Raw genomic sequence first — 23,960 nt, 5'->3', positions numbered from 1 at the left:
TAAATTATTGAAATAGCCTCTGCTCTATGTCAATGTTTGGATCTAATTTCCACATGTATAGTGTAGACTACTTGAATGGGGAAATGTTTTAATGTCCCCCCTAAAGTACATAGAATAGTTTGTGGTTAATAACGGGTCTGTGTTTGTCATGAAACCACTCTAAGAGAGAGTAGTATTGATGTGATCTACATCCAGTATGATTCTGTTACCTTCACTCCCGTGACTTCTGCCCCATCTTTTTTCAGGATACGGTGGTAGCTCTCCAAGCCCTGTCCAAATATGGAGCGGCAACTTTCAGTAAAAGGGAGAAATCCTCTGTAGTCACGGTCAAGTCTTCAGAGATGTTCTCTGAAGAATTCCATGTCCACGATGCTAATCGTCTGTTGCTGCAGGAGGTTGGGCTGCCAGAGATTCCAGGGGAGTACAGCACGACCGTGTCAGGGTCAGGATGTGTGTACCTCCAGGTGAGACTTCCAGGGTTTAGGGGGTGCTACAAATGTGGGGAGAAAGCTTCAAGAACTGGATATGAATCTCCAAATGGAAAAAGATGTGTGAGCTAAGGAGAACAGACTATTTGAGGGCAATGATAAAGGATTTTTTTCCATTCGTTTTAGACATCCTTGAGATATAACATCCTGCCCAAGAAGGAAGGGAAAGTCCCCTTCACTCTGAAGGTTGATATGCTCCCCAAGAGTTGTGATGGAGTACATGCTCACAGGAAATTCCAGATTCACATCAACATTAGGTAAATCCTTTTGTTGGTAAGACCTTTTATAGAACATGGAGAAAGTGTTTTTCTTTTGCAGGGGAGCATGTCACAAACTATGAATATGGCATTCTTGCAATATTTACTAACCAGAAAATTTTCTTCACCCAAACTGAAAAACCTTAACACTGAGCATATGGTGTTGCCATACCTGCAGAGTGTGACTTCACAATTCCAAACAAGCATAGCAAACACAAATAGAATAGATGGGGAATTGAGTGGTAGTTAAAGATAGGGAATGGCACAAATGAAAGAGAAGGGGGAGTTTATGTCTTGAATGAATGCTAAAGAATTTTGTTTGAATGCCTTGTTCCTGTGCCTTGTCTTCATAGTTACACTGGGGAACGACCAAGCTCCAACATGGTCATCGTTGACGTGAAGATGATATCAGGCTTCATACCTGTGAAATCATCAGTGAAAAAGGTAAACCCTAAGTCCCTTACAGATAGCAAAATCATGATAAAAGCTGACATTTATGCCTGTCAGTTTTATTGGGTTTTCAAGGGGTTTACTCCCTCACACTTCTTCTCTAGAGTGTTTAAGTCATTTCAATAGTGGGTGTGGCTGTTATGCGGTCTGCAGTGTAAGACATAAGTCATAGATATGGTTAATAATGCTCCAGCATCCCTTGAGACATTAGGTATATGGAGAGATATTCAATTATCCTATATTTTAAAGATGAGAAAATATAGACATATGTAGGATATAAAAATATATCTCACATATACACATATATATGATATATGTGATAGTCTTCCTTTCTTCTTTTTTATATATAAAGGATGAGACTCATATATCATGTAAATGTGGGGGTGCCTGGATGGCTCAGTGGGTTAAAGTCTCTGCCTTCAGCTCAGATCATGATCCCTGGGTCATGGGATCAAGTCGCACATGGGGCTCTCTGAATTGGGGAGCCTGCTTCTCTCTCTCTCTGCCTGAGTCTCTGCCTACTTGTGATCTCTGTCTGTCAAATAAATAAATAAAATCCTTAAAAAATAAGGAAAATGTGTATGTTAGAGATAGATTAGGTAGATGATAGACAGATGGACAGATAGATTCAGAGATATGTAGGTATAAATAGATGATAGAGATGATACATAATAGGAAAGTATTTAATAAATATTACTGTAATTCTCGAAGAAATCACAATTAGCCATTTGGATGTTTCTGAACAGCCAGTTAGATCATAAGTACCTGAAAAGTGCTCTTAGCCTGGAATTTCTTCATCCCCTATATCTGGCTTATATTCTTGGTCAACAGCTCCAACAAAAACCTCAGATTCAAAGGACTGAAGTGAGCACCAACCATGTCCTGATTTACTTTGAAGAGGTAAGATTCTGTGACTCTGCTAGATCTGGGGAAACTACTAGAGGTTCCAACACACCAATCCAGATTCTGGATAAAGTTTTGCACACACATACAAGTGAGGGAGAAGAAAATAGCGATAGAGGGAAATGAATCCTGGATTGATCAACAAGGCTCATTTTACTACATTTGTCTATCCATAGAATCATCTCATTGATTAGGTATATGGAGAAGTATCTTATATCTGCCATTGAGTGTACTCTGCAAGTCTCAAAATGTCCCATTCTTTCCATAGGTTTTGATACAGTTGAATAGCATAACCATAAGGTTGGATAATACCACAGGAAGAGAGAATGGTAAATAAAAACTAAGTTAATCTTTGATTCCAATTCAGTTTTCCTGTCTCTCCAGCTAACCAATCAAACCCTGAGTTTCTCCTTCTCAGTGGAACAAGACATCCAAGTTGACAATTTAAAACCAGCCACTGTAAAAGCCTATGATTATTACGAGACAGGTGAGTGAGATTCAGACATGCTGAGCTTTGAAAGGGAAAAACTGATGAACCTGATAAAGGGTGACCCTAACTCAAACAAAATTCCACAATCTTTCACCAGAAGAAAAAATGAGTTTGTGGTCATTAGATAATCTTGTGCCCCCTAAATGAGTCCTGAACCGTTCTTATAAAGCAATAAAAGGATCAGTTCTTTCTAAATCCTCTTATAAAGTTGTTTGTTCTGGAGTGAAATATTCCAGAAATATAAGTAGAGTAGCAATAACTTAAAAAAAATAAGTACTGATTTATGATATGAGACCTAAAATTTGATCTTTTGCTGGGGGGAGGTGGGATTGGGAGAGGGGGAGGGGGCTATGGACATTGGGGAGGGGAGGCGAACCATAAGAGACTATGGACTCTGAAAAACAACCTGAGGGTTTTGAAGGGTCAGGGGTGGGAGGTTGGGGGAATAGGTGGTGGGTAATAGGGAGGGCACATTTTGCATGGAGCACTGGGTGTTGTGCAAAAACAATGAATACTGTTATGCTGAAAAAAAATAAATAAAATCGGAAAAAATATGTTTTATTTACTTATTAGAGAGAGAGTGTGTGTGTGCACAAGAGAGAGCATGATCTGGGAGGAGGGATGGAGGGAATGGGTGAAGCGGATCTCCCCTGAGCAAGGAGTTGGATAGGAGGAAACTGGGAAAGAAAGTATAAAGATCCCAGGACCTCAGCAGAAGGCAGATGCTTAAATGACTGAGCCACCCAGGTACCCCAAATTTGATCCATTGTTGACTCATGCCTTGAGTAGTCTCACAAAATTTGAGAAACTCTGGAATATAGCAGGAAATTCTTCCATTTGCTCATGACTTAGAACTAGAAATTTGCCAGCATCCTAAGATGCTGGTAATGTAAAATTTTACTCCTTCCTGGAGTGAGAAAGAGTTCAGAGAGGAAGTTAAATTCCAATGAAGAGAACACAGCTGTGAAGAGGGCCATAGAGTATCCCATCAATAGACAAACTTCCATCTTTAAAACCTGCCCTTGACTTCTGTATCCAAGCTCAATTCTCTCTCACTGCCCCCTCCACTAGTCCTGGATGCGTGAGTACAGAAGTCATTCATTTCCATTGGCTCCATAACTGTCTTTATACTTTCTTTCCTAGTTTACACGGGTTATTTACAGTTAACTTCCCATATGCCTATTACTGAATATCTTCACTCCTTCTGTCTTATATATTCTGTTTCAGAGGAATTCACTATTGAAGAATACAGGGATCCCTGCAGTGCTGGTAAAGTATAAACAGTGAAGTCTAATGCCAACATAAGGAAAATAAATAAACATCAGTTGTCCATATAAGGTTGCTTCTTGAGTATATCCTTATCGTATTATAAAGTCCATGGTGTATTATTTAGGAATTTAAACTATTTCAAATATATTCTAGAATTTCTCGGTTTAAAAATGCATGTAAATTATAATTACTGGGTCTGGAGTCTTGTTTGTAGATGAGCCCAGGAATTTGCAACATATAAAAACTAAATCATCTAATATTTAGTTTATATTCTGTACCCAGTCGTGACATGTTTATCACCTATGACCTTTTCAGGATACTTCTAAACTTACACTAGTTGAGGTCAGGAAAATTTTCCCTGTAGTTTTCTATATAGCACAGCATGAGAGATGTGATCTACAAGATTTTCCTTTAGGCCAGTCCACAATATTCATTTTGACAATAGAACACTCACTCTGACACCTTCAATTCTCCATTCTAAAATAGGAAACAAAAAACAAAAATAGCCTTGTCATTAAAAATAATTAAAATTTATTAAGATCAAATATTTATGTTTGAAGTATGAAAAGTTATTCCTTCAGTAGATGACAGGATTTCCCTAACTTTCCTGTCATTTATTCTACTGTTTAGAATCTGAACACGGAAATGCTTGAAAATGGAAACTTGTGGACCTCATTAGATGATCTTCTCCAGCAACGAAGCCTTATCAGAAGAGAGAAAATAGTAGGAGAAATAGGGGACAGGAATTGGAAATATATGAAATTTGTATGTTGAATAAATTTATGACATATACACTTCTACCATTTATTTTGTTCTTTATCTATAGAAGATTTCCTTTCTGAAGTATGTGTCTATTCTCTGCAGCATTCTTACAAACACTATAGAAGTTATCTAAAAAGCTAAGCTAAATGCACTACAGATAAATCAAAATGGAATTCCAAATACTGTTCAAGTAATCCACAGAAATTTAGGCAAAAGAAAACAATGTTTCCAAATATTAGAAACAACCAAAATGTCCATTTCAGGTGAATGATTATACTAACTGTGGCTCATTCATGCTGTGGAATACTACTCAGCAGTAAAAAGAAACGAACTATTAATCTACACAACAATTTGAATGGATCTCAAGAGCATGATGCTTGGTAAAAAATAAAGCCAATTTCAAAAGGTCACACGGTATGATTCCTTTTATCTAACAGTCTGGAAATGAAAGAATTATAGAAATGGGGAAAAATCAGTGTAGGAGGGTACCCCTTTCTCCACATCCTCGCCAGCATCTGTCATTTCCTGACTTGTTAATTTTAGTCATTCTGATTGGTGTGAGGTGGTATCTCATTGTGGTTTTGATTTGTATTTCTCTGATGCCGAGGGATGTGGAGCACTTTTTCATGTGTCTGTTGGCCATCTGGATGTCTTCTTTGCAGAAATGTCTGTTCATGTCCTCTGCCCATTTCTTGATTGGATTATTTGTTCTTTGGGTGTTGAGTTTGCTAAGCTCTTTATAGATTTTGGATACTAGACCTTTATCTGATATGTCATTTGCAAATATCTTCTCCCATTCTGTCAGTTGTCTTTTGGTTTTGTTAACTGTTTCCTTTGCTGTGCAAAAGCTTTTGATCTTGATGGAATCCCAATAGTTCATTTTTGCCCTTGCTTCCCTTGCCTTTGGCGATGTTCCTAGGAAGATGTTGCTGTGGCTGAGGTCAAAGAGGTTGCTGCCTGTGTTCTCCACAAGGATTTTGATGGATTCCTTTCTCACATTGAGGTCCTTCATCCATTTGGATTCTATTTTCTTGTGTGGTATAAGGAAATGGTCCAGTTTCATTTTTCTGCACGTGGCTGTCCAATTTTCTCAGCACCATTTGTTGAACAGACTGTCTTTTTTCCATTGGACATTCTTTCCTGCTTTATCGAAGATTAGTTAACCAAAGAGTTGAGGGTCTATTTCTGGGCTCTCTATTCTGTTCCATTGATCTATGTGTCTGTTTTTGTGCCAGTACCAAACTGTATTGATGATGACAGCTTTGTAATAGAGCTTGAAGTCCGGAATTGTGATGCCACCAACTTTGGCTTTCTTTTTCAATATTCCTTTGACTATTCGAGGTCTTTTCTGGTTCCATATAAATTTTAGGATTATTTGTTCCATTTCTTTGAAAAAAAATGGGTGGGATTTTGATAAGGATTGCATTAAATGTGTAGATTGCTTTAGGTAGCATAGACATTTTTCACAATATTTATTCTTCCAATCCAGGAACATGGAACATTTTTCTATTTCTTTGTGTCTTCCTCAATTTCTTTCATGAGTACTTTATAGTTTCCTGAGTATAGATTCTTTGCCTCTTTGGTTAGGTTTATTCCTAGCTAACTTATGGTATTGAGTGCAACTGTAAATGAGATTGACTCCTTAGTTTCTCTTTCTTCTGTCTTGTTGTTGGTGTAGAGAAATGCAACTGATTTCTGTGCATTGATTTTATATCCTGACACTTTACTGAATTCCTGTACAAGTTCTAGCAGTTTTGGAGTGGAGCCTTTTGGGTTTTCCACACATAGTATCATCTCATCTGCAAAGAGTGATAGTTTGACTTCTTCTTTCCTGATTTGGATGCCTTTAATTTCCTTTTGTTGTCTAATTGCTGGATCTAGGACTTCAAGTACTATGTTGAATAGCAGTGGTGATAATGGACATCCCTGCCGTGTTCCTGACCTTAGCGGAAAAGCTTTCAGTTTTTCTCCATTGAGAATGATATTTGCGGTGGGTTTTTCATAGATGGCTTTGATGATATTGAGGTATGTGCCCTCTATCCCTACACTTTGAAGAGTTTTGATCAGGAAGGGATGCTGTACTTTGTCAAATGCTTTTTCAGCATCTATTGAGAGTATCATATGGTTCTTGTTCTTTCTTTTATTAATGTGTTGTATCACATTGATTGATTTGCGGATGTTGAATCAACCTTGCAGCCCTGGAATAAATCCCACTTGGTTGTGGTGAATAATCTTTTTAGTGTACTGTTGGATCCTATTGGCTAGTATTTTGGTGAGAATTTTCTCATCTGTGTTCATCAAGGGTATTGGTCTGTAATTCTCTTTTTTGATGGGATCTTTGTCTGGTTTTGGGATCAAGGTGATGCTGGCCTCATAAAATGAGTTTGGAAGTTTTCCTTCCATTTCTATTTTTTGGAACAGTTTCAGGAGAATAGGAATTAGTTCTTCTTTAAATGTTTGGTAGAATTCCCCTGGGAAGCCATCTGGCCCTGGGCTTTTGGTTGTTTGGAGATTTTTGATGACTGTTTCAATCTCCTTACTGGCTATAGGTCTGTTCAGGTTTTCTATTTCTTCCTGGTTCAGTTGTGGTAGTTTATGTGTCTTTAGTAATGCATCCATTTCTTCCAGATTGTCAAATTTCTTTGCATAGAGTTGTTCATAATATGTTCTTAAAATTGTTTGTATTTCTTTGGTGTTGGTTGTGATCTCTTTCATTCATGATTTTATTTATTTGGGTTTTTTTCTCTTTTCCTTTGGATAAGTCTGGCCAGGGGTTTATCAATCTTATTGATTCTTTCAAAGAACCAGCTCCTAGTTTCATTGATTTGCTGTATTGTTTTTTTGGTTTCTATTTCATTGATTTCTGCCCTGATCTTTATGATTTCTCTTCTCCTGCTGGTTTTAGGCTTTCTTTGTTGTTCTTTCTCTAGCTCTTTTAGGTGTAGGGTTATGTTGTGTATTTGAGACCTTTCTCGTGTCTTGAGAAAGGCTTGTACTGCTATATATTTTCCTTGCAGGACTGCCTTTGCTGTGTCCCACAGAATTAGAACCATTGTGTTTTCATTATCATTTTTTTCCATGAATTTTTTCAATTCTTCTTTAATTTCCTGGTTGACCCATTCATTCTTTAGGAGGATGCTGTTTAGTCTCCATGTATTTGGGTTCTTTCCAGCTTTCCTCTTGTGATTGAGTTCTCGCTTCAGAGCATTGTGGTCTGAAAATATGCAGGGAATGATCCCAGTCTTTTGATACCAGCTGAGACCTGATTTGTGACCCAGGATGTGATCTATTCTGGAGAAGGTTCCATGTGCACTAGAGAAGAATGTGTATTCTGTGGCTTTGCGATGAAATGTTCTGAATATATCTGTGATGTCCATCTGGTCCAGTGTGTCATTTAAGGCCTTTATTTCCTTGTTGGTCTTTTGCTTGGATGATCTGTCCATTTCAGTGAGGGGAGTGCTAAAGTCCCTTACTATTATTGCATTATTGTCGATGTGTTTCTTTGATTTTGTTATTAATTGGTTTATATAGTTGGCTGCTCCCATGTTAGGGGCATAGATATTTAAAATTGTTAGATCTTCTTGTTGGACAGACCCTTAAAGTATGATATAGTGTCCTTCCTCATCTCTTATTATACTCTTTGGCTTAAAGTCTAATTGATTTGATATAAAGATTGCCACCCCAGCTTTCTTCTGATGTCCATTAGCATGGTAAATTGTTTTCCATCCCCTCACTTTAAATCTGGAGGTGTTTTCGAGTCTAAAGTGAGTTTCATGTAGGGAAATATTGATGGGTTTTGGGTTTTTATCCATTCTGATACCCTGTGTCTTTTGATTGGAGCATTTAGCCTATTAACATTCAGGGTAACTATTGAGAGATATGAATTTAGTGCCATTGTATTACCTGTAAGGTGACTGTTACTGTATGTTGTCTCTGTTCCTTTCTGATCTACTACTTTTAGGCTCCCTCTTTGCTTAGAGGACCCCTTTCAATATTTCCTGTAGAGCTGGTTTGGTGTTTGCAAATTCTTTCAGTTTTTGTTTGTCCTGGAAGCTTTTTATCTCTCCTTCTATTTTCAGTGATAGTCTAGCTGGATATAGGATTCTTGGCTGCATGTTTTTCTCGTTTAGTGCTCTGAATGTATCATGCCAGTTCTTTCTGGCCTGTCAGGTCTCTGTGGATAAGTCTGCTGCCAATCTAATATTTTTACCATTGTATGTTACAGACTTCTTTTCCCGGGCTGCTTTCAGGATTTTCTCTTTGTCACTGAGACTTGTAAATTTTACTATTAGATGATGGGATGTCGACCTATTCTTTTTGATTTTGAGGGGGGTTCTTTGCACCTCCTAGATTTTGATGCTGCTTCCCTTTGCCATATTAGGGAAATTGTCTCCAATAATTCTCTCCAATATACCTTCTGCTCCCCTCTCTCTTTCTTCTTCTTCTGGAATCCCAATTATGCTAATGTTGTTTTGTCTTATGGTGTCACTTATCTCTCGAATTCTCTTGGTCCAGTAGCTGTTTGTCCCTCTTTTGCTCAGCTTCTTAATTCTCTGGCATTTGGTCTTCTTTTTTTTAAGATTTTATTTATTTATTTGACAGAGAGAGAGGTATCACAAGTAGGCAGAGAGGCAGGCAGAGAGAGAGGGGAGGAACCAGGCTCCCCGCTGAGCAGAGAGCCCGATGTGGGGCTCAATCCAGGACCCTGAGATCATGACCTGAGCCGAAGGCAGAGGCTTTAACCCACTGAGCCACCCATGTGCCCCTGACATTTGGTCTTCTATATCACTAATTCTTTCTTCTGCCTCATTTATCCTAGCAGTAAGGGCCTCCATTTTTTTATTGCACCTCATTAATACCTTTTTTATTTCAACTTGGTTAGAGTTTAGTTCTTTTATTTCTCCAGAAAGGGTTTTTATCTCTCAAGAGAGGGTTTCTCTAATATCTTCCATGCCTTTTTCTAGCCCAGCTAGAACCTTCAGAATTGTCATTCTGAACTCTAGATCTGACATATTACCAATGTCTGTATTGATTAGGTCCCTAGCCTTTGGTACTGCCTCTTGTTCTTTTTTTTTGTGGTGAATTTTTCTGCCTTGTCATTTTGTCCAGATAAGAGTATATGAAGGAGCAAGTAAAATACTAAAAGGGTGCAAAGACCCCAGAAAAATGCACTTTAACCAAATCAGAGAAGACCCCAAATCATGAGGGGGAGAGAAAGGGGATAAAAAGAAATTCAGGCAAAAAAAAATTAAAAAGATAAAGCAAATATAAAAAGGAAAAAAAAATATATATATATATATATATTAGACTGGTGACTAGAACAGGGTCACCCACTTAATTTTGGGAGTATTTTGGTCTCTTAGAAGAAACTACCTCCCAAAATTTTAAAGAATTTAAAATGTATATAAGGGTAAACACAATGAAGATATGGAATACACCTATAAAGATGAAAAAAAATTTTTTTAATTTCTAAAAAAGGAGTTGATAAAGTAAGTTGGTTGGGAGAATAAAGAAAAAGAAAGTGGAGAGAGTTTGCTCAGGCTAGAGACTAGAACAAGCCCAGAGCTAGATTTAGGGTATATTTTGATCTATTAGAAGAAGTTGTACCCCAAATTTTTTAGAAGAAAAAACCCTATGTGTATACAAAAAATAAAGTTAAATACAATGAAGGATAAAATATGACTATAATAATGAAGGTTCAAAAATATTTTTTTTAATGAAAGGTATTGTTAAGATAAACTAGTTTTAAAAAGTTAAAAAAGGAAAGGGTAAAAGTTAAAAAAAATTAGCAGAAGAAAAAAATAAAATTTAAAAAAATTAAATTAACTGCAAGACTAAAGAATCATAGGGAGAAAGCCATGAGTTCCGTGCTTTGCTTTCTCCTCCTCTGGAATTCCGCTGCTCTCCTTGGTAAGTGAACTTGGTCTTGCCTGGATTTCTTGTTGATCTTCTGGGGGAGGGACCTGTTGTAGTGACTCTCAAGCGTCTTTGCTCGGGGAGGAATTGCACCGCCCTTACTAGGGGCTGGGCTAAGTAATCCGCTCTGCTTCGCTTTCAGGAGCTTTTGTTCCCTGAACGCTTTCCGTAGAGTTCCGGAGGACAGGAATGAAAATGGCGGCCTCCCAATCTCCGGCCTGGAGGAGCTGAGAGCTTGGGGCCCCACTCCTCAGTGCACCCTCAGAGGAAAGCATTCAATCTCTCCCGACTCCCTGGCCATCGGCCGCACTCGGAGCTCACCCAGCCTGCGACCAGTTCAAGGTAACCCCGAGCTGAGAGCTCACTCCTCAGCTCTCTCTCTGTAGCTGGCTTCCCCAGTCTAATACCTGAGAGCTCTGTGACACTCAGACACCCCCGATCCATCTGTGACCCTGCGGGACCTGGGGCCACGCTGACCCCATGTGGGCTTCACCCCGGTTTACCCTCTGGAGCGATGTCCCTCAGTGGAGCAGACTTTTAAAAGTCCTGATTTAGTGCTCCATTGCTCCACCGCTTGCTGGGAGCCGGCCCCTCCCCCCACGGTCTACCTTCCCGTCACTTTGGATTCACTTCTCTGCTGGTCCTACCTTTCAGAAAGTGGTCAATTTTCTATTTCTAGAATTGCTGTTCTTCTCTTTGATTTCCCATTGAATTTTTAGGTGTTTGCAATGGTTTGACAAGCTATCTAGCTGATCTCCTGCTACCTGATGTAGTCTCAGCCTGCTACTTCTCCACCATCCTGATTCCTCCCTTCTATAAATTTTTTATAATATGTACTAAGACTCATAGATGAATATTATTAAATATGGGATCTTCTTATTTTAACTAGTTGTTCATATAAGTATAATTTTCAAAAAGAAAATATGTATTCACATATACAAAAATTATATTCTCAAGAAAACATAAACATGTCAAAGATTTTATTTGACCTATTGATTAACTAGCCAGTAAGATGTCATAACCACTTCAAAGAACATCCAAAAATCTAGGATATTTACAGACAATTTAACAAAACTGTTAAGATAAGAAGGATGGGTTGTGTATAAAACTAAATAATGTAAAATATGTCATAAAATCCTTGGGGTTATCTTTTCCACTGGACAGAAATTATTTGCATGTTTATCTGAGAAAAATCCACAAGTAACTTCACTGAGTCTGGAGCCTTTCAGTTGTAGTAAATTATGATGAACTAAGTATATTCCCCTTGATAAACTTTAAGTGGCCCTTGCCCCCAAGTTGTATTGAAAGAATGTACTACTCCATATTTTTGCCTTATTACTGAGTTTCTGGTCATTTTTCTGGCAGTCTCCCCTCTGCAAATATTATTCTTAATTTTGAAAAAGAGAAGTGACAGTCTCGTGAGTGAGGTCTGTATGATTGTTTTCATAAGTGGTAGGAGGATTAATTAGCCATGTAGCCCTCCTTGATTTTGTCTGCAAATCTTGAGCCTTCAGTATTAAGCAACATAATTAACTTCTGTCCAGCAGCTTTCATAAGCCTGAATCTTGGTTCACAAGATAGATGAATGCCACAAAGATAGATGAATGCCTCTTATCTAAAAGTCCCCCAAATCCCAGGGTCCTTGGCTTGCACAAAAGTGGTCTTATTTATACTTGTGAGACTGAGGCCCTGTAAGTTAGGCACCAGGTCAGTTTCATGAGAGAACTTTGTAGGCATTGACTCCACTGATATTTCTCAATAGTGACCTTAACATGCTCGATGATAAATGCGAATTATCTTCAAATAATTGTAGACCTTGATTACACAATTGATCTGTCCAATTATATCCATGTTAAAAGCAAACAACAGATTCTTATTAAACCATGCAACATTTGCCATGCAAAGTGTAAAAATTCAGTGACAGTATGTATTTGAACTCCAAGGGAATCAGTGGGAGTCAGATATGATTTTTAAATGTTTCATTTTCATCCACAGAAACAAAATCTACTAAATTAGGGGTTAGATACAATGTAAAAAGAAAGAAAAATACTTGTCCTATTTTTGTTAAAAACACAAAATTTAAAATAATACTTAACCACATTCAAAGAGATAACCACATTTTAATTTCCCTCCTTGGTTTATTCAATCCTAGTGATTCTTGTTCTGTTTGATCTTAGGCCAAGCATTCTTGCACTACTTGCTTCTAAACTAAAAAAGAGTCCTACATACCTTGACTGATCCATTAGCACCACCTGAAAGTTGTCTAAGGAAGAACGGCTCAGAAACCTGAATTCAAAGTCTGTTCTTTGAAGTACTGATGTTCATAGTATCTAATAGAGGACTTTCCAGAAGCATTCAGCAAAAATCCAGAAGTAAACATCTGGGGCACCTGGGTGGCTCAGTCAGTTGGGTGTCCCAGTCTTGATTTCAGCTCAGGGCATGATCTCAGGGTTGTGAGATCCAGCCACACCTGTGGCTTGCATGGAGCACAGAGCCTGCTTGAGAGTCTCTCTCCCTCTCCCTCTGCACCCCCCAATTCTAAAAGTAAAAGAAAAAAAGTAGACACCTCCGTGATAGTGAAATTAGCTAATTTATAACAATAACCAATAACATTACAGTGAAGGAGGACAAATTTCTCTATAGGCATACTGCACATAGCTATTTTACAACAGGTTGATCAGTGTTTTCCTAGAAGTGACAATAGGGCTGCATGGCCCAGTCAGTTAAGCATTCAATTCCTGGTTTCAACTCAGGTTGTGATCTCAGGGTCGTGATACTGAGTCCTGCATCAGGCTCCACACTCAGCTGAGAGTCTGCTTGAGATTCCTTCTGCCTCTCCTTCAGTGCTCCCTCTCCTTCTCTCTCTCCAATGAGTAAATAAATATATTTTTTAGAGTGAGACTATGCTATGAACAGTGAAGACATTGACAAATCTCCAGTGTCTTCACATAAAAGGTATAATTTCTGAAATATTTATACTGATATTTTGCCTGTGCAGATTGAAACTAGGGAAGGCTGACTATATCTTCTAATTTGATCATTCTAACCAACTAGGTCTTACAACACTGATAAGCTAAATAATAAGTACAATGAAAAAATCCTGACTTTATAATATTTTTAAATTTAGAATTCCACCCAAGGGAAGCAAAAGAAAGTAGCTCAATTGTACCTGGTAACTAGGTTAAAAAGGGAAAATGATACTTTGCTACCTATTACTTAATCAAAGTATTAGGTAATACTTTGTTACCTATTACTTAATCAAAGTGAAAATATTTTAAAGCTAACATAAGAGAAGAAAGATAACATGATTGTGAAGTCAGCACAAAGCCCAGAAAAATATTCTGGTGCAACACTGAATCGTTGCTATCTGGACACATTACAAAAGAAAATAAGTAATAATCTCAACCACTGTTGAGAGCAAAACCTACTAAATTGAGCATTAGATATAGCACAAAAAGAAATAAAAAGAACTTCTCATATTCTTTTTTTTAAAGATTTTTATTAATTTATTTCACAGAGAGAGACACAGCAAAAAAGGGAACACAAGCAGGGGGAGTGAAAGAGGGAGAAGGAGGCTTCCCACTGAGCAGACAGACCAATGTAAGGCTCAACACCAGGATCCTGGGATCATGAACTGAGCTGAAGGCAGACGCTTAAGGACTGAGGCGCCCAGGTGCCCCTCTTATATTCTTTAAAAACACAGTCTTTATAATCATACCTACTATATTCCAAGTAAATAACCACAATTTAATTTCTAAGAGCAATATACCATTTATAGAGAAAGTCTAATTTCAGCTTTACATTAATATAAACTTTGCAGTAAGCATTTTATATGTTTTTTAAAATTAATAAACCCATCAAAATTGAGCCAAAAAGGAACATCAACAAAAATGGTAGAGTAAGGAACTTCAAAATATCAAATACTCATGGACTGAAAGACATATATTAATATAAAATATATTACACAGAGTAATGAAATATATATAAATTTTACTATACTAATATATTGATATTATTAAGACGGCAATATCTCCCAAATTGAGTTGAATTGAATTAAATGTAATCTCAACCAAAATGACAAGTACTTTTCTTTCAAAAATGAGCAAGTTGATCCTGAAATTCATTTGGAGATGCAACAAACCAAAATTAGCCAAAACCATATTGAAAAGGAACAAAGAAGACTCACATTTCCCTATTTTAAAACTATTTTCAGAATTTGATCTAGGATCCAGAACACATAAAATCCTCTTACAACTCAACCATAAGAAAACAATCAAATTAAAATGTGGTAAAGGAATTGCATAGAACAGTCTCTAAAGAAGATATGCAAATAATCAATAAACTCATGAAAATGTGCTCAACATCATTCATTTTAAGGGAAATGCAAATCAAAACCACAATGAGACACCTCTTCACACCCAGTAGGATGGGGATAATAAAACAACAACAACAACACAATAGAGAATGACAGGTGTTGGCAAGGATGTGGAGAAAAGAGAAGACTCATTTATGGAATGCAGCAATGTGAAAAGCTGCAGCTGTTTGGAAAACAGTCTGGCAGTTCCCCCAAAATGCTGAACAGAGAGTTCCAGTGTGACCCAGCAATTCTACTCCCACATACATCCCAAAGAGACTTGAAAACATACGTTCACACAGAAACTTTTACACAACTCTTCATGCCAGCATTATTCATAGTAGCCAAACAGTGGCAAGAGCCCAAATATCTTATCACCTGAACAATAAATAAAATATGGTACATCCTTACAATTGAATATCTTTCATCCATATAAAAAAATAAAGTACTGAGGGGCCCAGGTGGCTCAGTCAGTTAAGCGTCTGCCTTTGGCTCAAGTAATGATCCCAGGGGCCTGGGACCGAGCCCCCTGTCAGGCTCCCTGCTCCTCAGGGAGGCTGCTTCTCCTTCTCCCTATGCCTGCCCTCCCCACCCCACTTGTCCTCACTCTCTCCTATGCTCTTTGTCTCTCTCTATCAAATAAAGAAATAAAATCTTAAATAAAAAAAAGTAAAGCACTGATACAGAACAGTAGGGATGAACCTTGAAAATATGGCGCTAAATGAAAGAAGCCAGACACAAATGGTCACATAAGGAATTATTCCATTTATTTACATGAAATGTCTAACCAGACAAATCCATAGAGACAGGAAATAGATTAAAAGTTGTGAGAAACTGAGGAGGAAAAAATTGGGAGCAGGTACAACATTTCTTTGGGGAGTAATGGAATATGTAACAATTAGACAATGATAATGATTGCCTAACACCATGAATATACTGAAGTCACTTAACTGGACACTTGAAAAGGAACTCTAGCATTATGTGACTTACATCTAAATAAAAAATTACCCCAAAAATGTGCCATCTATGGGAAAAGTTGTAATGCTTCTTTCCAGATTCAGTGTTACAAATGAAGGCAAGGGGGAGGGGGAGTCCCTTTCCTGCAGACCTTGTTCTATATTCATTCAGGTTTTCTCTTTCACTGTTCTGTTTCATATTTTGAAATAATATTTTATCTTTTATTTTAATAAAGTCATTTTAAAACAAAAATACTCTCTTTTTTCCCTTGGAAAAACATTCAGCTCATTACTTTGCACAATTGTGTTTTTCTGTTTCCACTATAGTCTCCCCTTATTCATAATTACAACTTGTAGGGGCGCCTGGGTGGCTCAGTGGGTTAAGCCGCTGCCTTCGGCTCAGGTCATGATCTCAGGGTTCTGGGATCGAGTCCCGCATCGGGCTCTCTGCTCAGCAGGGGGCCTGCTTCCCTCTCTCTCTCTCTGCCTGCCTCTCTGCCTACTTGTGACCTCTTTCTGTCAAGTAAATAAATAAAAAATCTTTCAAAAAAAAAAAATAATTACAACTTGTAGCCCTATATACAGAAAAACGACTGGAAGAGAGATCATTGAGCAGTGTCAGCTCTCAAGAATACACATACTATAATTTTCTGCAGCCACCCATATCCCTTTTACAACTTTTCAAAGGTTAGAGTTGTAAAAACAGAAAACATAAGGCAAGAAAAATGTGGTTAATATGAATAAAAACAATTACAAATAATTCAAGAAATAAAAAATTGATTCATTGAAATAAAAAAGAAATCAGGGGAACCTGGTAGGCTCAGTCGATTAAGCAACTGACTCTTGATTTCAGCTCAGGTCTTAATCTCAGGGTTCTAAGTTCAGGCCCCATGTTGGTCTTTGGGTTGAGCATCCCCATGTTGGTCTTTGGGTTCAGCATGGAGCCTACTGAAAGAAAGAAGAAAGAAGGGAAGAAAGAAAGAAAGAAAATCAATCAATCAATCAACTAATCCTTTAAGCAGTAGGTCTAACAGAGATAAAATGAAAATCAAAAGTTTTGTACTAAGGTCTGAAAAAATTACTCATGATGCAAAAGAGAATTAAAAAGTTATACAAAATATCAAAAACAAGTTTAAAAAAAGCACAGAATAGACTCAACAATTATTTCTGACAAAATGGAAAATTAATTTTTTTAAAAAATGGAAAATCAGCACAGACTGTTTCTTCCTTCTTTCAGATAACCCTTGAGAAACAATATAAGCAAGAGAGAAACAGAGGTTGTAGGAACCAACAAAATATTAGGAAAAAAAGCTGGAGGAAATGAAAGCAATCTGGAGCTGATGCAGAAGTGGCAGGGGAGTTGGCAGTCAAAGAGAAAGGAATTTGGGAAATGACTGACTTGGTAAATTGAAAGATTATTTAAGTTCTGTGGCTGGTTTTCTTCGAAGCTGGTTTGGGACAATCTATTTCTTCACCACAGAAATCAGCAGCAAAAGCCTAGAGTAAAATTCTATTAACCAAAAAGCTCTGCAAGTATGAAGAGTGGACCAAATCCAGTGTGGAATAACCAGTGCCTGAGGCTTTCATTTTTCCATTCTCTCCCCCTATCAATCCTCCAAGCTCTGGATTCGATTTCTTTTCACTGCTGTCACCTAAAGATATAAAAATGTAGCAAGTAAGAGTGGTCACCAGTGGCCCTTGGTGACTGGGGATTCCCTCCCTGGACTCTTTACCTCCCCATAATTTTAAGTCACTAGCAAGATTACAGGCAAGGATCTGATCTTTGACTCTTCCCCTACATATATATTGGACAAAGTAGCCCATTAATAATGGGCTCATAAGCCAAAATAACTAATCACATGTCAGCTGTTCAAGTCCTATAAAAGAAACACAGTAAACTGTGTTTGTTCAACACATATGTTCAACATATAATACCTAAAGAAGAATTACCAGAATAAACATAATATAAAACAATCCTAATATTTTAAAATAGATAATAAAAGGTATACAAAATATAAATTAAAAACTAGAAACCATAACAAAAAAGTGGGAATATTAGATATGGATACATTATTTGATATTTGTAAGATTAATATTCTGATGTATAAACTGAAGAACAAAATAATGAGCTTGAAGATGAAGTCGAGGAACTTTGCAAAACAGCAGCAGAAAAGTTGAGATAAATACATGGAAAATGTAAATGGAAAGCTAAGTAATATGAAAGACTGAAGTAAAAGCATGAACATCTACATCTTAGATTTCCCAGGTGAGAAGCAAGTAAAAGTGAAAAGGAAAAAAACATAAAACAAATATAAATAACTACATAAGAGAAATTTTAAAAAACACAAACCTGGACACACATTAAACTTTTTTTAAATGTATAAGATAAAGAAAAATTCTAAATGATTCCAGAGACAAAGACTAAGTACAAGTTTTCAAGAACAACACTGGATACAAGTCTACAATGGAAAATAGTTTGAGGCACTAAGGAAACATTTCACATCAAGAATTTTATATCCAAAAAATAAATAAAAAATCAGAACATAAAAAATAAAGAATTTTATATCCAAGATAATCATGACTCAAATGTGAGAACATAAGAAATATTTGTATGTATACACAACCTCAGAAGTTTTGCTAGACAAGAGCCCTACACTGAAAACCATTCAAGAGAAAGTTTGCAACAAAAAAGAGACATAAACTAGGGTATGCTATAAAAGATGTGAAAGAAGGAATGCTTTAAAGCATTAGTGCTAATTATGAATTTCTTTGAGTACAATGTTCAAAATCAAACAGAGAAAGTATAAGTTTCTATCAGGCAAGGTACACTCAGGGGATCAAAACCACATTATAATTTGAAGAGGGAAAGTTTAATATAAAGTATTATAAACAAAAACAGGAGATTGGGATAATGAGATATTGTTTATTTATTTATTTTAGAAAATTTTTTTAAATTTTGTTTATTTATTTGAGATAGAGAGACCACGCACAAGCAGGGAGAGAAGCAGTGGGAGTGGCAGAGGGAAAACCAGGCTCCCTGCTGAGCAAGGAACCTGATGCAGGGCTCCACCCCAGGACCCCAGGATCATGACCTGAGCAAAAGTCAGACACTTAACCAACTGAGCCATCCAGGCTCCCAAGTGAGATTAGTTAATATAGAATAAAAAGAACTTTTAAAAAATGTAAGAGTAACAGGACTATGGAGCAGACACTACCCACGGGCTGAAATAGTGCACCAAGGAAAAGACAGAACAGAAGTACATCCAAAGAAGGAACAAAGAATGCTGACTACTGAACTTTGTTGGAGAGGGAGCAGTCCTGGATCACTGGATGATAGAGAAGTTCACTAAGGCTTTGAAGCCAGGTGACAAGGGAAGGTGCTGGGCTGGTGGCACTCTTGCTGGAAAGCACCTCAGAAGGTACGGGGGAAAATCATCCACAAGAAGTCACCCATTGCTGCTAGCTATGGGGCACCACAGAAGCCTAGCAGTGCAGAAGCCACACACACACACTGCTGAAGATCGGTGCTGAACAGATCATGCAAACTGCAGGAATCAGGCACCAGAGGAGGCCGGGACTGCGGAAACCACATCTGCTGAAGGAGATAGAGCACCTTAGAACCAAGAAGAGAAATTTGTTCCTTCTCCGTTGTTCCTCTAGAACTCTTTTTTTTTTTTAAAGATTTTATTTATTTATTTGACAGAGAGATCACAAGTAGTCAGAGAGGCAGGCAGAGAGAGAGAGGAGGAAGCAGGCTCTCCACGGAGCAGAGAGCCCGATGTGGGACTCGATCCCAGGACTCTGAGATCATGACCTGAGTCAAAGGCAGAGGCTTAACCCACTGAGCCACCCAGGCGCCCCCTCTAGAACTCTTTATTAGAAAAGCTTAACATCCTGGCAAAGGATAAAAAATTCATAGACACCAGCTCCACAAGGCAAAGTCGGCAATGAAGGATAGATTTCGAAGGTACTGAATTGGTAACTGGCACAAAGCTCTATAACTCATTACTTAAAAAAAAAAAGTATATGGGAAAAAGGATAGATGTAGGAGAGTCTAAGCATATATAAGAAATTTCTAAAATATCTCCCTTATTACACTGAAGATGTGGAAAGTCTAAACTATCATAGGAATAAACAAATACAATTATATCTTAGGTTAAAGCAACAACCATAAGACAAAACAGAATGTATATATTTTAACTCAGATGAATAAAAATTTCAGAAATTACAATAACTGTAAATGCATTAAACTTAGAAATTAAATGAGAGGAACTATTAAACTAGCTGATTTATAAAAGAGAAAAATCTAGCCGTGTGTTGCCTACACTTAAAGAAAAAGTTTGAAAAAAGAAAATTTGAAATGAGGTATAGCTTGAGATGAGATAAAGCAATCAATGTGAACCAAAGAAAAGCTCACCCAGGTAGCAATCTTATATCTGCCAAAATTAAATTTAAGGAAAAATAAATCAGAAGGGACAGTGAGGGACATTATATATTGTAAAAGAAATGTAAAGCAGGAAGATACATCCATTGTCAATATAGAGTCATTAAAAGTATACAAACAGAAATGGAAATAAATTGCAAGGCAAAATAAATATTAACTGACAGGGGCAGCAGAGGGAAAAAAAAACAAGAATATCAAACACTTGTGCAGTGAAATGAATAAGCTCAAATTACATATATGCAGGGGAGAAGGATACTAGTGCAAGAATGAACAAAAAGACCAGTGGTAGGAAATTAAGAGTTCAGATATGGATCAATGTATATATGAGACTTTAACAGACCATCTAAGTAGCACCACAAATCAAGGGGGTTTAATAAGATTGTTAGGGGGCGCCTGGGTGGCTCAGTGGGTTAAAGCCTCTGCCTTCGGCTCGGGTTGTGGTCCCAGGGTCCTGGGATCGAGCCCCACATCAGGCTCTCTGCTCAGTGGGGAGCCTACTTCTTCCTCTCTCTCTGCATGCATCTCTGCCTAGTTGTGATTTCTCTCTGTCAAATAAATAAAATATAAAAAAAAATAAGATTGTTAGTAGAAGGGGCTAGGAAAATTAAAGTTTAAAAAAAACGCAAAACATGGATCTGTAAAGAAAACTACATGCAAAGTTAGAATACAGATAGTTTGCTGATACACTTATAAAAGGTCAAACTATAAAGTTAACACAAGAATCAAATTTGGGCTGGGAAAAAATATCTTAAAGCAAACTGCAAAAGCCTAACTCACAAGGAAAAGAAGTTGAAGTTTATCAGTCAACATTAAGAAATAAAGGATAATATGGACAGTTATAGATGAGAAAGTATCTATAATATCTAAAACTGATGATGAATTGTATCTAGATTTATACCAAAAAAATTCAGGAAATCAACAAGACTAACATAGCAACTGTAATTTTAAAAATAAGAAAAGGAAATGGAGCAATTTACAAACTAAAGGCATACTAAAAAAAAACAAAACAAAAACCGAAGTCATTGATAGTGAGATAGATACAAATTAAAACAATGATACAATACCACTTCACACCTTTTTGTTTGGCAAAATGTAAAGACCAGCTGCCATTAGAAATGTGAGGATATGAAAATCCTCCTGCACGATTTGGTGGAATCATAGTGTGTTAACAGCCATGCTGGGAGAGTAACATGCCTCAGATCTAGAAAGCCCACCTCTGTGTATGTGCCCTCCAAAGAGTTTTGTCTAAGTGTCCAATGAAACATGTTAAAAAGATATTTATCAAGTCATTATTTGTGGTATCAGGAAGGTGGAGGTAATCTTGATTCTATCACTGGGTGAGTGGACACATAAAATTTGGTTGATGATGACCTAGCAGTGTGATACTGTGACAAAATACAACTGGTTCAATATATACCAAATCACATGGATGAATCTCTTATAAGGAGCTGTCCACCAGGAGCTTTGCTGTCAAAGTAAAAGAAAGTTCATTCTAATTAAAATATGAATTTTATCCTCTGGAAATGCCTCAGAGCCTGTCAGAGGTTGACTTGAGAGTAATGAGGCAATCACTGAGAGCAATGACCTTTTTCCAGGAAGCTCTGCCCAATTCTGAGCTCCATCTGGAGGCCTTGGGGATGGAGCTTGTTTGCGAAAAAACAGCCACATAAAGCCTGGTACATTTTAGATGTCTCAGGGACCCAGCTGAAGGTGGGGAGTTGGGCACAATACAGTGGCTGAGATTTGCCCCTCACTATGGAGAAAGGCAGACTTCCTCATTCATGTTTCATGCTACTTCTCCTTGCCCTGCTTTCCACCAGTGCTTTAGACCATGCAGAACCTAAGTCTCACTTGAAGTCCCCTCCTCCCTTGTCTGCACCTTATCTCCGTCTCCTCTTTATATCTTTGCCTTGACTTTCCCATTAAATGCTACCCTTCCATTTCTTAAGATAAATTGCAATCATAAGAGATGAATTGTAAGTGTTTTTTCTTTCACTTTTTTCTACTTTTTTTTTCCATTGGGTCATCATAATCATAAACAGAATAAGTAGTCCCTAGAACGCGTGATTTGACTAGAAGACACTGAAACCTCAGATCCCCCCTTCACAGAATGGTCCTTTAGGATGGAAAGCATTGACTATAAAAATAGTTACAGTACATATTGTTTAATCCATATTGTAGATCACACATGTAGAAGAAGAGCTCCTTTGTTTTTTGACAACTTACTGAGTCTTTAGCAAGAGACCCCGGTAACTGGCCAGTCTGGCAGGGAGGCAGGGAGTAATTAAAAACTATTCAGTTGTAAAGTTGGTGAAATCCAATAATAGTAAGACTTTTCTTCTACCTCTCCCCAGTTCCTCCCCAAGACAGGATCTAGAAGGTTGTGATCTTCATTCCTTCCTGGTGGAGCAAAAGACTCAGAATCTTTCATCTGAGAGTTCTTGGTCTTCTTTGGTCGCTGTTAATCTGGCTTCTCACCCACCAGCCTTCATCATTTGAATCATCAGCCATCTGGTTTGTCTCAGCTCGGCCCCTTGACCAATAGTCCCAGAAGACCTCTCAGGCTGACTCCCATTCACCTCAGCTCTCAACTTGCCACAGCATCCTGCCTCCAATCCTGCAACTATTCCAATACAACCTGTATTACAGAGTCATCTTTCGCCTTTGTAATTCAGACCCCTACCCACTGTGCACTCCTGCTTTGAATGGAGCTACATTCCAGATAGGTACAGGCAGCCTCCAGAGTCCTAAATGTGCAGAGGGATCAAAGGATCCTTTTCTCTTTGTGTTAGCGTAATCCACTTAAATACAATTGGCCCTCTTCAGGCCAGAGCCTAGGAAGCAGAAGTCAGAACTCTGACCAACTCCTTTCCTTTCTTCTTCAAAGTTCTTCAGTGCACAATTTCCCAGTAATCCGTCGGGGTACCTGTTTCTGCCATCATTCCTCTACCTCACGTACAGCTGTGGATGGTAGCACCTCCCACTGCATTCCACCCAGAGAGCATCTGGAAATATGTGGGGGCTGTCAGATTTCTCAGTAAGGCTGAATGGATGAAGCAAGTGGCATTTATCAGGGTTAGAAATGGTAAGCAGTCTGTTTTCAGTCCAACACAACATACGATCATCCTGCCCACTGAAAACTTATTACTTTACATCACATCCAACATTTGATAAAGAACAACAAACTTCACAGTCTAGTTGTCATGAACAGAAGAGGTATCTTCTCACTATGCAGAAAACATCCCATATCCCTCCAACATTATTAGCCCTCGATGCAATCAATGAGAAATATTGCCTGAAAGACCCAGTAACTGTACTCCTTTGCCTTCAGAGAGATGGAGGTGGCAGGGGAACATGAAAAAGAGAAAATTAAAGGTCATCTGTTTAGTATTTGCAAAATTTAGTCACTCCTACAAAGGCAAATATTTGAAATGCAAACATCCATGGTTAAGTAATATTTTAATGGTTTAATTGCTCACTTACAGATGAAACCTTGGGCAAATTACTCAACCTGATGGGTTCCAATTTCAGTATCTATTAAATGATACTAACCAAACCTTTGTGAAATAGTTGTTTGAAATATCTAATATATGTGGAATTAATTTTTAAATTAAGACATCAATTAGGCTTATAACTGATAAGAATAAAAATAGTATATTAAATAAAATTAT

At 37.7% G+C, this 23,960-nt stretch overlaps 1 protein-coding gene across 1 annotated transcript in view; it reads left to right on the top strand.

Annotated features, from left to right (window-relative positions):
• The window catches only part of LOC123947276 (pregnancy zone protein-like), a 43,982-nt gene extending 39,336 nt beyond the window's left edge, over window positions 1-4,646 (top strand). Inside the window, exons 30-36 of the mRNA XM_046013391.1 lie at window positions 246-464; window positions 615-745; window positions 1,099-1,189; window positions 2,027-2,095; window positions 2,483-2,585; window positions 3,816-3,857; window positions 4,488-4,646. Coding sequence (XP_045869347.1) covers window positions 246-464; window positions 615-745; window positions 1,099-1,189; window positions 2,027-2,095; window positions 2,483-2,585; window positions 3,816-3,857; window positions 4,488-4,510 — 678 coding nt within the window. The 3' untranslated portion in view covers window positions 4,511-4,646. The remainder of the gene's footprint in view (window positions 1-245; window positions 465-614; window positions 746-1,098; window positions 1,190-2,026; window positions 2,096-2,482; window positions 2,586-3,815; window positions 3,858-4,487) is intronic.
• The last annotated feature ends 19,314 nt before the right edge of the window (window positions 4,647-23,960 follow it).

This window comes from Meles meles, chromosome 7 (assembly GCF_922984935.1).
Source record: "Meles meles chromosome 7, mMelMel3.1 paternal haplotype, whole genome shotgun sequence".
Lineage (NCBI taxonomy): Eukaryota > Metazoa > Chordata > Mammalia > Carnivora > Mustelidae > Meles > Meles meles.
Note: the sequence above shows the minus strand (reverse complement) of the source record. Positions and strands in the feature narration are given on the sequence as shown.